Genomic DNA, 12,146 nt, shown 5'->3' with positions numbered 1-12,146 from the left:
TATGCCCCAAACCCATGGAATATGGATCCAGAGCCCCCACACACAGTCTTAACCACAGCACCACAGTGCCTTTATTTAACTGAAACAAAGTGCTGTATATTCTGCTGTCATCTTTGTCTATCTCACGTGTTCCCTGTTGACAGATCTACAGGGTGACTTGTTATTAAAAGGCCACTGCAATAAATGTGATTCTTCATACCTACACTTGTACTTAGGAATATTCTAAAAAAGAGATTTGCTGGTTCAGAAGGTGTATTACATAGGTAGTGTTCTACAGAAAAACAAACAAAAAAAATGTATGTACACATACATATATATGTTGATATATATGAGAGAGACGATTTATTATAAGGGATTGACTTATGTGATTATGGAAGCTGAGAAGTCCAAGTCCAAGATCTGCAGTTGGCAAGCTGGGGACCCAGGAGCGTAGATGATGTAGTTCCAGTCCAAGAACAAAGGTGTGAGAACCAGGTGCATCAACGGTATAAGTTCCAGTCCAAGAGCTGGCAGCCTTGAGACCAAAGAAAAGCTGGTGTTTCAGTTCCAGTCTGAAGGCAGGAAAAGACCCATGTCCCAGCTCAAGGCAGTCAGGCAGGAGGAGTTCCTTCTTAGTGGACGGGGGAATCGGCCTTTTTGTTCTATTCAAGCCTCCAACTGATCTGATGAAGCCCATCCATATTGGGGAGGGCAATCTGTCACACAGTCTTAACCACAGCACCACAGTGCCTTTATTTAACTGAAACAAAGTGCTGTATATTCTGCTGTCATCTTTGTCTATCTCACGTGTTCCCTGTTGACAGATCTACAGGGTGACTTGTTATTAAAAGGCCACTGCAATAAATGTGATTCTTCATACCTACACTTGTACTTAGGAATATTCTAAAAAAGAGATTTGCTGGTTCAGAAGGTGTATTACATAGGTAGTGTTCTACAGAAAAACAAAAAAAAAATGTATGTACACATACATATATATATTGATATATATGAGAGAGACGATTTATTATAAGGAATTGACTTATGTGATTATGGAAGCTGAGAAGTCCAAGTCCAAGATCTGCAGTTGGCAAGCTGGGGACCCAGGAGCGTAGATGATGTAGTTCCAGTCCAAGAACAAAGGTGTGAGAACCAGGTGCATCAACGGTATAAGTTCCAGTCCAAGAGCTGGCAGCCTTGAGACCAAAGAAAAGCTGGTGTTTCAGTTCCAGTCTGAAGGCAGGAAAAGACCCATGTCCCAGCTCAAGGCAGTCAGGCAGGAGGAGTTCCTTCTTAGTGGACGGGGGAATCGGCCTTTTTGTTCTATTCAAGCCTCCAACTGATCTGATGAAGCCCATCCATATTGGGGAGGGCAATCTGTTTTACTCAGACTGCAAATTCAAATATTAATCTCATCCAAAAACACCCTTGAAGACATACCCAGAATAATGTATGACCAAGTATCTGGGCATCCCCTGGCCCAGTTGACTTGACACATAAAAGTAACCACCAGAAAAAGTAAGGACACTTATCATTTTGAAAGCTATCAGCAAACTGCCCATGCCCATCAAAGATGTTCCCTAAGCCTCCCCAGCATTTGTTGTTATGAGGTGTTCTGATTTTTGCCAATCCGGGCCACTCTTTTATTTTTATTTTTTTCATTTTTTTTTGGCCACACCATGCGGCATGCAGGATCTTAGTTCCCCGACCAGGGATCAAACCCACGCCCCCTGCAGTGGAAGCGTGGACTTTTAACCACTGGACCACCAGGGAAGTCCTGTGGAGGGGACTTTTTATTTTTAAAATTTTATTATTATTTTTAAATTTTTATTTATTTATTTTTGGCTGCGTTGGGTCTTCCTTGCTGCATGTGGGCTTTCTCTGGTTGCAGTGAGCAGGGGCTACTCTTCGTTGTGGTGCACGGGCTTCTCATTGCAGTCGCTTCTCTTGTTGCAGAACACGGGCTCTAGAGCACGTAGGCTTCAGTAGTTGTGGCACGTGGGCTCAGTAGTTGTGGCTCGCAGGCTCTAGAGCACAGGCTCAGTTGTTGTGGTGCGCGGGCTTAGTTGCTCCGCGGCACGTTGGATCTTCCCGGACCGGGGCATGAACTCGTGTCCCCTGCATCGGCAGGTGGACTCTCAACCACTGCACCACCAGGGAAGCCCCGAGGGTGCTTTTTAAAATCACTTATTCAAATAGAAGTTTTTATGGAGGCAGACGTAGGTATCCACTGTCAGGTGCAAACACTTAAGTGAATAGCTCCCTCCTGCCCATCCTCTCACAGTCTGGGGGTGTGGGATACATTATTTTAGAGCAGGTGGTCAGGGAGGGCCTCTCTGAAGAGGGGACATCTGAGCAGAGGAAATGAGGGAGAGGGCTCACAGGCATCTTGTGGAAATGTGTCGAGGCGGAAGGGACTACAAAGATGAGAGCGTGCTTGGGCACTCAAGAAATACATGTGGAAGGATGTGGGAGCAGCAGAAGAAGCAGCATGACCCTGGGAGAGTGACTTGGTTTCTCTGAACCTTTTCTTTATCTATAAAAGGGTCTAAGGGACTTCCCTGGCAGTCCAGTGGTTAAGACTCTGTGCTTCCAAAGCAAGGGGCTCCGGTTGATCCCTGGGGAGGCAACTAAGATCCCACATGCCCCACCGTCCCGCCCCCGCCAAATAAAAAGGGGTCTAAGACTTCCCCTCTCAAGAGGCTGGTGGTGAGGATTAAGTGAGATTGTGCCTGGCACAGTGCCTGGCATGGAGTGAGCCCTCCAGAAACAGAAGCCATCTGGGGAAAGGAGAGCTAGGTAGGGGGTGGGTTTGGGGGTGCTAGCAGACACGGTCTGCCAAGATAGGCAAGTGAAGGGGGTGAGACTCTCCCGGACACAGGCACAGAGGGGTGTGTGTGTGTGTGTGTGTGTGTGTGTGTGTGTGTGTGTGTGTGTGTGTGTGTGTGTGTGTGTTAGTTCTGAGAGTCAGAAAGTTTCTGGGGGATCTCATAAGACTGAGGAAAGGCAGAGCTTTTCTTTCATGACTGTCCTGGACTCTTCGAGAAAAGAAACTCTATTCCTTACTAAAGCCCATCCTTCTCATTTAGATGGCAAACTGAGGCACAGAGGGGCTGCGGCCTGGGAAGCGCCAAACAGAAGCTGAGTGGGGGGTCTGCACACCGGGCAGCCAGTGATGGGGGAGTCCCCTGGGGCTGGGGCCTCGGGATGGGATCAGTCCCCTCTCTCCGCCTCTACCCCCATCCATCAGACAGAAACAGAGACGATACAGAGACACAGTGAAAAACGGTGACCAAGAGGCGCGGAACAGAAACTGAGACGCAGAGACGGCGAGATAAAGAGAGAGGAGACACGGGGACAGAGAGAAAGACAGAGACAGTGAGATGGGCAGATTCATAGAGACGCAGAGAGAGACAAAGGCTGAGACATAAAAAGGCTAGGCGACGCTGAGAGACGGGCACAGGACGACCAAAAGACATTGCAAGAGATACAGAGACACCGACCCAGAATTGGAGGGACAAACGGACCCGAAAAGGGCTGCCCCCTAGGGAGACCCCGGGCTGCCCCGTCTGGGGGCAAGCCAAGTGCTCCCCCACCCCGCCCCCGTCGTGCCTGGGCAGTGACTTCAGAGCCGGCGCGGATTCTATAAATGGCCAAGCGACAGCCGGCCGGGGGGCGGGGCCGAATGAGTCAGCGCGTTGCGTCATCGCTGCCTGGATGCCGCCAGGCCCCGCCCCCGCCCTCCTGGGCCGCCAGGGGGCGCCGGCCGAGAGCTAGCGGAGGCGCGGGTCATCTCCTGCGCAGTAGCGACCTGTGGCCCGCTGCGGGCCGCTCAGTGTGGGCAGGATACAGCAACCTACGCGTTTGAATCCTGGCTCCGCCACCCTGGAGCTGTGTGACTCCGGGCAGTCGCCTTCACCTCTCTGTACAACATTTAGACCCCACATCATAAGGCTGCTGTGAGGAATGAGTTGACAGATCCAAAGCACTCAGTACGTAGTAGGAGCTAATCGTTTGCTCATTTTATGTATTTTAGCGTATCTTCAATATACCATTACACGCCATCAACTTGTCGGTAGTTGCCTTAGCCCAGTCGTTCTCAAATGGGAGCGGTCTGCTGCCGACCCCTCACCCCCATAGCTTTCCCAGGGACATTTGGCAACCTCTGGAGACATTCCTGTTTGTCAAGGCTAAGGTGGGGTGGGGGGAAGGGAGGAACGACTTCCCTGGCTGTCCAGTGGTTAAGACCCCCCATGGGGCTCGGGTTCGATAGGGGGAACTAAGATCCCACATGCCATGCAGTGCGGCCAAAACAAAACAAAAAAGACTAAAGTGAGGGGGGGTGTTGCTTCTGGCACTGAGTAGGTAGAGGTTGGGGATGCTGCTTAAAGTTCTGCAATGCCTAGGACAGACCCCCGCCCCCACGATGAATTATCCAGCTGGGGTGTCAACAGTAGCAAGATTGAGAAACCCTGCCTTAGCCTCATAGCATTAGGGGCAGAGGCCCGGGTTCAAATTCTGCTCTGTCACTAGTGAGCTGTGTGACACTGGGAAAGGGATTCCACACCCCGGTGCCTCAGTTTCCGCATCTGTAAAGTGCATATAATAGCAGCACCCACTTCTGAGGGTGTTGTGAGGTATGTATGAGTGGATACATGTACAGCATTTGGACCAGGGCCTAACATAAGGGCTGTTGTCATTATTAATACATCACGGCTGTGCCCTTAGCATGTGGCCAGCAAATTGCATGTCCTTGATGTATCATTAGTGTATGATATGGTTGCTGACATGTTATCCAAGTGTCACTAACATGGCCTAAACATACACGGCATGACGTGGGCATGTCATCCACCCCTATGGTACAGGGGTGAGATCTGGACAGGCAGGGCTGCTTGCAGGTGTTCCCTCCAGGCCAGCCTGGCTGGGACAGGAATATATGGGGGTGTCCATGGCCTGGAACCCACTAACACAGCCACTCCGTGGTTCAGGCAACCCACAGGTGGATGGGGAGGGTGAGATCCAGGATCTCTGCTCCCCCAGGTCCTTATGAGGGGATGGAGGGGACAGAAGTGGGGTGCCAGATTCTCAGCAGAAATACTGCTATTCCCTGTCCTTCCCTGTGCCGGGCACTGCCCTGGGCATATTGGAGGCATTATTTTTTGGCTGCGCCACCCGGCTTGTGGAATCTTAGTTCCCTGACCAGGGACCAAACCCGTGCCTCCTGCAGTGGAAGCACAGAGTCTTAACCATTGGACCACCAGGGAGGTCCCAGGCATTATTTCTTCTGATCCTCACAACACCCTCATGAGCAGGCACTATCATTAGTCTATTTTACAGGTGTGGCAACAGAGGCTCAGAGAGGGGAAGGGGCTGGCCTACATTTATAGACTATTGGTGTCTGGACTTAAAACCAGGGTGGTGCTCCATAAACTACCACAGGTGGTAGTCCTACCTCAAGACAGGAGAGAAATGAAGAAAGACCTCAGAGGTGTGGGGAGATGGCCTCAGAGACAGACACAAAGAGACTAGGAGACCCAGCCAGAGGCCTAATGAACAGTGGGGAGTGGGGAAAGGTTGATGGTCTCTGTCTGGCCAAGCTGCCCGCCGCCCCAAAAATGAATAACCCAGGCCGCCCCCCTAGGTGGAAACAATGACACAATCAGCTCCCAATACCAAGGCCCTGACATCACGAAGGGGGGCTGGCCAAGGTGGGGGGCGCCCCGCCCCTTGGCAGGCCTCTATGGCCAATGGGACGTCCTTGGAAGAGGCCCGGGCCGCCTCCCGAGCTTCAAAAACATGTGAGGAGGGAAGAGGGTGCAGACGGAGCTTCAGCTGCTGCCGCCTTCTTCAGCGCTGCTGCCACCGCTGTCCACCATCAGCCGGCATGTCCTCTGCTCACTTCAACCGAGGCCCCGCCTACGGGCTGTCAGCTGAGGTCAAGAACAAGGTAGGGCTGGAGGGCCTCCCCGCGACCCGGCCCACTTGCCCTGCCAGGCCAGAGGCCCCACACTTGGGGTTCCCTGGACCCCCTTCCTGCCTATCCCATATGACTTGGAACCTGAGAGAGAAAAAGGACGAGTATATGGGGAAGGGGATGCCTTCCTCCCTGGCCTGAGCATCCCAGAGCCCTCAGCTCCTGTTGGGGTGTGAAATGGGGGGGCATGCAGGCAGTCACAGGTAAACTGAGGCGGTTGGCCCATTGTGAAACCCCACTTGATTAGAGTCCCCTGTTAACCCTTTTTGTTTCTGGGGGTCTGGGGAAGGACTTGATTTTGCCCACACCCCCTAGCCCGACAAAGAATTTGCGGAGTGCTCCAGAGCTGGGGTTCCTGGGGGGTGAGGCCCCAAGGTGTTGGAGATTGTGAAGGAAACGGAGACAGCTGGGGATAGGCAGAGAGTGGGCATTAGGGACAAAGCAGGGGTCTCCTAATTCTGGGGGTGGGAGGACATGGGGACATCGCCTTCATGCTATGGATGGGTAAACTGAGGTTCAGAAAGAAGAGGCAAGTAGCTCGGGTCCTATATAAGAGAGATTCAGAACTGGGCCCCTGAACTTGCGGCCCGCGTCCCCCATGGGATCAGCTTCTCCAGGGCAGCAAGCTTGAAGTCCCCAACCCACTGGAACAATCCCTTGAGCACTGCCCAGGGAGGAGTCCCAGCCCCATTTGACAGAGGGCAACACTGAGGCTCAGGGTGGCTTTTCCCAGGGTTCCACAGGCAGGAAATGGGGAGCTGGGATTGGGAACCTGGGTCGGGGGGGATCCTCGGGGCTGGAGGAGGGGCCGGGTAGGGGACGGGTGCTCGGGCAGGAGACAGATCCCAGCGTCGGCCTCCCTCCCCCCACCGCCGGCCCAGGAGCCGAGCGGAGCCGCCGCGCCATATAAGGCGGCCTCGGGAGCCCGGCCCGCGGGGCCGCGCTATATAAGGGCCGGTTTGCTTTATAAAGCCGGGCTGATGGGGAGGGGGGCGGCAAGGCCGGGGCCAGGTGAGGGGGCCTTCCCCTCCTCTTTCCCCTCCCCCAGAAAAAGGGGCGACCGGGTCTCCCAGGGGCCCGGAGCCTGTCTGGGCTGGGGTAGAGAGTTCTGGGGAAACGGGGGCAAAGTGGGAGAGGAGAGGTGGAGGAGAGACGCAGAGATTCTGGAAGCCTGAGACTTGAGAGGGACGGATGGGGGAGGGCGAGCCTGGAGCAAGATAAGACTGAGACAGGGATGGAGAGGTGGAGAGACCGCTGAGCCCCATCCTTGCCCGAGGAGTCGGAGAGATGGAGAGAGACCTATGAAAGCAGAGATGGACGAGCTATGAGGCCCACCCCCAGCCGGACACGAAGAGATGGGGACAGGATGACAGGGCCTAGGAAAGACAGACAGAGCTGGGAGAGAGACTGAGGACAGCGTGCCATGGGGAGAGAGACAGAGAAATACAGACGTGCACAGGGCCAGGAGTAAGGCAAAGACAGGCCCTCGCCCCGAGCCAGAGAGGGGGCCCCAGGGATGAGGACCTAGAGAGACACTGAGACAGAGATATAAGACAGAGCTGTCCCCTGCAAGGCGGCATCCAGGGGCACCTCCTTAGGGCTCCTCCTCCCCTGCCTGAAGCTCCCAGGAGGGGGGCAGGGCCAGGGGAAGCTAAACCCCAAGTTTGGTCTGGAGGGGGAACCAAGAGGCCAGGCGCCGCCCCCCAGCTCTGAGTATCTTGTTCTCCACCCCTTAATCCACATTCGGTGGTGCCAAGCCTCAGAATGCCTGGAATGGCCCCTGGGCAGGTGCCACCTCAACACTGGCCCTCAGCACATCCCCCCCACCCCCCTCAACTGGACGTTGGGACATAATTGCCTTAGTTGGGAAGGGACGAGGGAAGAGAGCAGAGCTAGGGAAGCTTAGATTGGGCCTGGGAGCCAACCCTGCTCCCCACTGCGTCCTCACCACCTTCTCTGTGTCCCCCACTACCAGCTGGCCCAGAAGTACGACCACCAGCGGGAACAGGAGCTGCGAGAGTGGATCGAGGGGGTGACAGGGCGCCGCATTGGCAACAACTTCATGGACGGCCTCAAAGACGGCATCATTCTTTGCGAGTGAGTGCGGCACTCATAGCTCAGACTCTGCCTTGGGCTGCCCCCAACCCCTCATCTCTACTACCTGAGCCCCTCAAATGACCAAGAGCTCAGAGCTGGATTGGGCACATTATATCTGATACGTTTGTTTTGAGGTATCAGATATAAAGATAACCACTGTGCCCATTTAGCAGTAAAGAAAACTGAGCCTCAGGTAAAACACGTTGCCCAAAGTCCCACGCTTTTCCAACAGAAATGACTTCCGAATCTAGAGTCTGAACCGCCATGCATACGGGGCAGCCACATGTATGGTCTCTAGAGTCCCAAGAAAGGGAGGTCACAGTGAAAAGGCACTGGGCCACATCAGCTGTCCACTGCTGGTTTGGTGACCTGAGCGATGTGCCACAGTAATTTAAGTGGGCCCTGATTTTCTCCCCCTCTCAGAACCTAATCACTGAGGGAGAGGAAAACCCTCAACAGCTCCCAAGCCCCGATTCCAGATTCCACCTCCTAGATTTCACTGCAACCCTATTTCTGGGCGGGGCCCTGAGCCCAGCTGGGGTCCTGTCTTTTTCTCTGAGTCTGACCCAGGGCAGGGTGACCCTAAGAGCCAGAGCTTGTGCGAGGGAAGCTTCCCAAAGGCACAGGGTTTCCAAGCCCTAGCTGCTGGAAAGAGAGGGGCTGGGGGATGCTGTTCTACCATATCCAAGGAATCGGGGGATGGTCTGGTGTCCCAGGCCTTAAAGAGTGCAGGGCCACCCACCCGTTTATGGACGAGGTGCATTTATGGAGCACCTGCTGTGTGCCAGCCAGGTCTAGGCGCTGGGGATAGTGAACAAAACAGACTTGACTTGGGGCGCTTACGGAGCTTTAGTCCTGGTGGGGGTGATTGAACAAATAATTGATGAAATAATCACATACTTGCCTGTGGTGGGAAGTGCCATGAGGAAGAGTCAAGCTGGGAAGGATGGGGGGCGGGGGGCATGGGGTGAAGGGTTGCTGTTTTGTACAGAATGGTCTGGGAGGTCTTTCTGAAGAGGTAATATTGAAGCAGAATCTTGGATGAAGTGAGGGAAGTTGTCGGCAGGACATCTTAGGGAAGAGTGGGCCAGGCAGCGGGGACAGCCAGTGCAAAGGCCCTGGGGTGGGAGCATGCCTCAGTGATCAGGTAAAGTGGAGGGAGTTAGCTGGGGGCCAGATGGTACAGGGCCTCTTCATCCTTCATACTATGGAGTTAGGCTTTTATTCTCAAGGCAATAGGAAACCATGGGAGTGCTCTGAACTGGGGAGTAACTGGAATTTTTTTTTTTTAATTGAAGTATAGTTGATTTACAGTTGTGTTAATTTCTGCTGTACAGCAAAGTTATACAAGGTCCTACTGTATAGCACAGAGAACTATATTTAATATCCTATGATAAACCATATGGAATTGTTTTAAGAAGGCCATTTTAGCCATGGGATGACAAGCATCTGGAGGGGATGAGGTGGAAGCTGGGAGCCCAAGGGGAGGTCAAGGCAAGAGCCCAGGAAAGAGACACTGGTGGCTCAGAGCAGGGTGGAGGTGGGCTTCTGGAAGTCTTCAGGAGGCAGAGTAAAAGGAATTGCTGAGGGATGGAATGTGGGGGTGAGAGAGAGGGAGAGGAGAGTCAAGGGCAGCGGAGGGCTTTGTCTGAGACCTGGAGGGCTGGGTTTACTGAGCCGGGGAGGATGGAGGGAGTTCTGTGGGGGAAAGTGGGTGTCAGGAGTCCAGGTAGGGTGAATTTGATTTGAGACACCCATGTGGGGTGCTGGAATGGAGAGTAAGAGGTGGGCTGCAGGAAGATGTTGGGGAGTTGTTGGCATATGAATGGCATTTAAAGTCAAGAGAGGACTTCCCTGGCTGTCCAGTGGTTCAGACTCTGTGCTTCCACTGCAGGGGGCACGGGTTCGATCCCTGGTCGGGGAACTAAGATCCCACATGTCGCGCAGCGTGGCCAAAAAAAAAATAAAATGCCAAGAGACTCGATGAGATCAAGGGGGTGAGTGTAGCCAGAGAAGAGGCCCCAGTTCTGAGCTGTGGGCTCTCCAACGTGTAGCGGTTCGCAAAAGGAGATTGAAACATGGTCACGAGCGAGGCAGGTGCACCCAGGAGACTCCCCTACACCCTCCATCGGGAGACTTTCTGACCTGAACGAGTCTAGCTCCCCGGGGTTGGTTTCCCATCTGGGTCCTGCCTGTGTGTGCGGATGGTCTGTGGTGGGGCTGCAGCTGGGGGCTGACTGCAGTGGGAAACAGAAAAAAGGAAAGCTCCCACTGACCGTCATCCTGACCCCTTGTCCCGCTGGGCTGGGCTTGGGTGGGGGCAATAGGGGTCCCCTTCCTCAGTGCCCTCCCCTGCGCCTTGCAGGTTCATCAATAAGCTCCAGCCAGGCTCTGTGAAGAAGGTCAATGAGTCCACCCAGAATTGGCACCAGGTGAGCCCAGACTCTCTTAACTCTTTCGACCCCTGGCCCATAGCCCCTCAGAGCTCCACCCAGACCCCCACTCCCCTCCCACCCCTGACTGCCACCGGCTCCCCTCCAGCTGGAGAACATCGGCAACTTCATCAAGGCCATCACCAAGTACGGGGTGAGGCCCCACGACATCTTTGAGGCCAACGACCTGTTCGAGAACACCAACCACACCCAAGTGCAGTCCACCCTCCTGGCCCTGGCCAGCATGGTGAGTGTGGCTGAAGGGTGGGCATGGGGCTGGGGGCTGCGGGCGCTCGGGGCTGGGATGCGGGTGGGGCCCCTTGTGCCCTCTGAGCCCCGCGTGGGTGGGAGGGGGAAAGCAGGTGCTGCTTAGGGTCTCCGAGGGGACAGTGTGGCCCAGGGCTTCCTTGTCAGTCCCTGCCTCCCTCACCCTCCCCAGGCCAAGACGAAAGGGAACAAGGTGAACGTGGGAGTGAAATATGCAGAGAAGCAGGAACGGAAATTTGAGCCAGAGAAGCTAAGAGAAGGGCGGAACATCATCGGGCTGCAGGTACCGCCCCTTCTACATCCGGGTCTCACTGCTGAGCTGAGCAGAGGGTCAGGGAGTGGAGGAGGCTGGGAGGGCGCCCTGGTCCCTGCAGGCTTTGGCGGGGGGGTGGTGGGGGTGGTGGCAATATATTTGGCCTTTACTAGACTATACACTTGGCATTTTTCCATACCCTAACTCACTCCTCCGACAGCTCTAGGGGGTGGGTACTGTTACCAGCATACCCTTTATACAGACGGGAAAACTGAGGCCTGGAGAAGATAGCTTACTTGCCAGGATTGCCCATGTGATGAGTGGCCGGGCTGGAACTTGAACCCTGGAAGTCAGGCCACCTATCAGTCATGTGACCCACCTTCTCTGAGCCTCAGTTTCCAGTCTGTAGTCTGAGGGTGGAAACAGTGCCTCATTAGAGGGCCATGTAAGTGTCTGCTGACATGAGTTACATCTTGTGGCCCACCGTGAGATTTGTAAGCCTCAGGGTGATTCTCCTTCTGGCTCCCTAGATGGGCACCAACAAGTTTGCCAGCCAGCAGGGCATGACAGCCTACGGCACCCGGCGCCACCTCTACGACCCCAAGCTGGGCACAGACCAGCCCCTGGACCAGGCCACCATCAGCCTGCAGATGGGCACCAACAAGGGAGCCAGCCAGGTGTGTGGGGGGCCATGGGGCGGGCTGTGCCCCTCGCCGTCCCCTCGGCCTGACTGCACTGCCCTCCGCAGGCCGGCATGACTGCTCCCGGGACCAAGCGGCAGATCTTCGAGCCGGGGCTGGGCATGGAGCACTGCGACACGCTCAATGTCAGCCTGCAGATGGGCAGCAACAAGGGGGCCTCGCAGCGGGGCATGACAGTGTATGGGCTGCCCCGCCAGGTCTACGACCCCAAGTACTGCCTGACGCCCGAGTACCCGGAGCTGGGCGAGCCTGCCCACGACCACCACCCGCACAACTACTACAACTCCGCCTAGGGCCCTGGGCCTCCCGCCTTCCCCCCGGGGAGGCCGGTGCTGCTTTGGGCAGGGCCCAGCCCGGCCCGCCGACCCCCTCCCCCTGCATGGCTCCTCCAGCCCCCTGGCACCTGCCTACAGGGTTAGCGTTTGGGGGGAGCAGACTGGGGGGGG

At 55.1% G+C, this 12,146-nt stretch overlaps 1 protein-coding gene across 1 annotated transcript; it reads left to right on the top strand.

Annotated features, from left to right (window-relative positions):
* The first annotated feature begins 5,558 nt into the window (after positions 1–5,558).
* On the top strand, positions 5,559–12,094 carry CNN1 (calponin 1). The gene is made up of 7 exons (XM_024745832.1): positions 5,559–5,923; positions 7,926–8,047; positions 10,413–10,479; positions 10,589–10,726; positions 10,919–11,029; positions 11,530–11,676; positions 11,748–12,094. The coding sequence occupies exons 1-7, from the start codon at positions 5,627–5,629 to the stop codon at positions 11,991–11,993; spliced, it is 1,128 nt and encodes a 375-aa protein (XP_024601600.1). The 5' UTR covers positions 5,559–5,626; the 3' UTR covers positions 11,994–12,094.
* The last annotated feature ends 52 nt before the right edge of the window (positions 12,095–12,146 follow it).

The sequence above is a fragment of the Neophocaena asiaeorientalis genome, unplaced genomic scaffold, assembly GCF_003031525.2.
Source record: "Neophocaena asiaeorientalis asiaeorientalis breed wild unplaced genomic scaffold, Neophocaena_asiaeorientalis_V1.1 scaffold357, whole genome shotgun sequence".
Lineage (NCBI taxonomy): Eukaryota > Metazoa > Chordata > Mammalia > Artiodactyla > Phocoenidae > Neophocaena > Neophocaena asiaeorientalis.
Note: the sequence above shows the minus strand (reverse complement) of the source record. Positions and strands in the feature narration are given on the sequence as shown.

What these genes read in the sequence shown, in the direction of transcription:
- CNN1 (XM_024745832.1), top strand. Translation starts at nt 5,627, where the DNA reads ATGACACAATCAGCTCCCAATACCAAGGCCCTGACATCACGAAGGGGG. An exon ending in GACGGCATCATTCTTTGCGA is followed by an intron (nt 8,048 to 10,412) that starts GTGAGTGCGGCA and finishes TGCGCCTTGCAG; the next exon opens with GTTCATCAATAAGCTCCAGC. An exon ending in GGAACATCATCGGGCTGCAG is followed by an intron (nt 11,030 to 11,529) that starts GTACCGCCCCTT and finishes CTGGCTCCCTAG; the next exon opens with ATGGGCACCAACAAGTTTGC.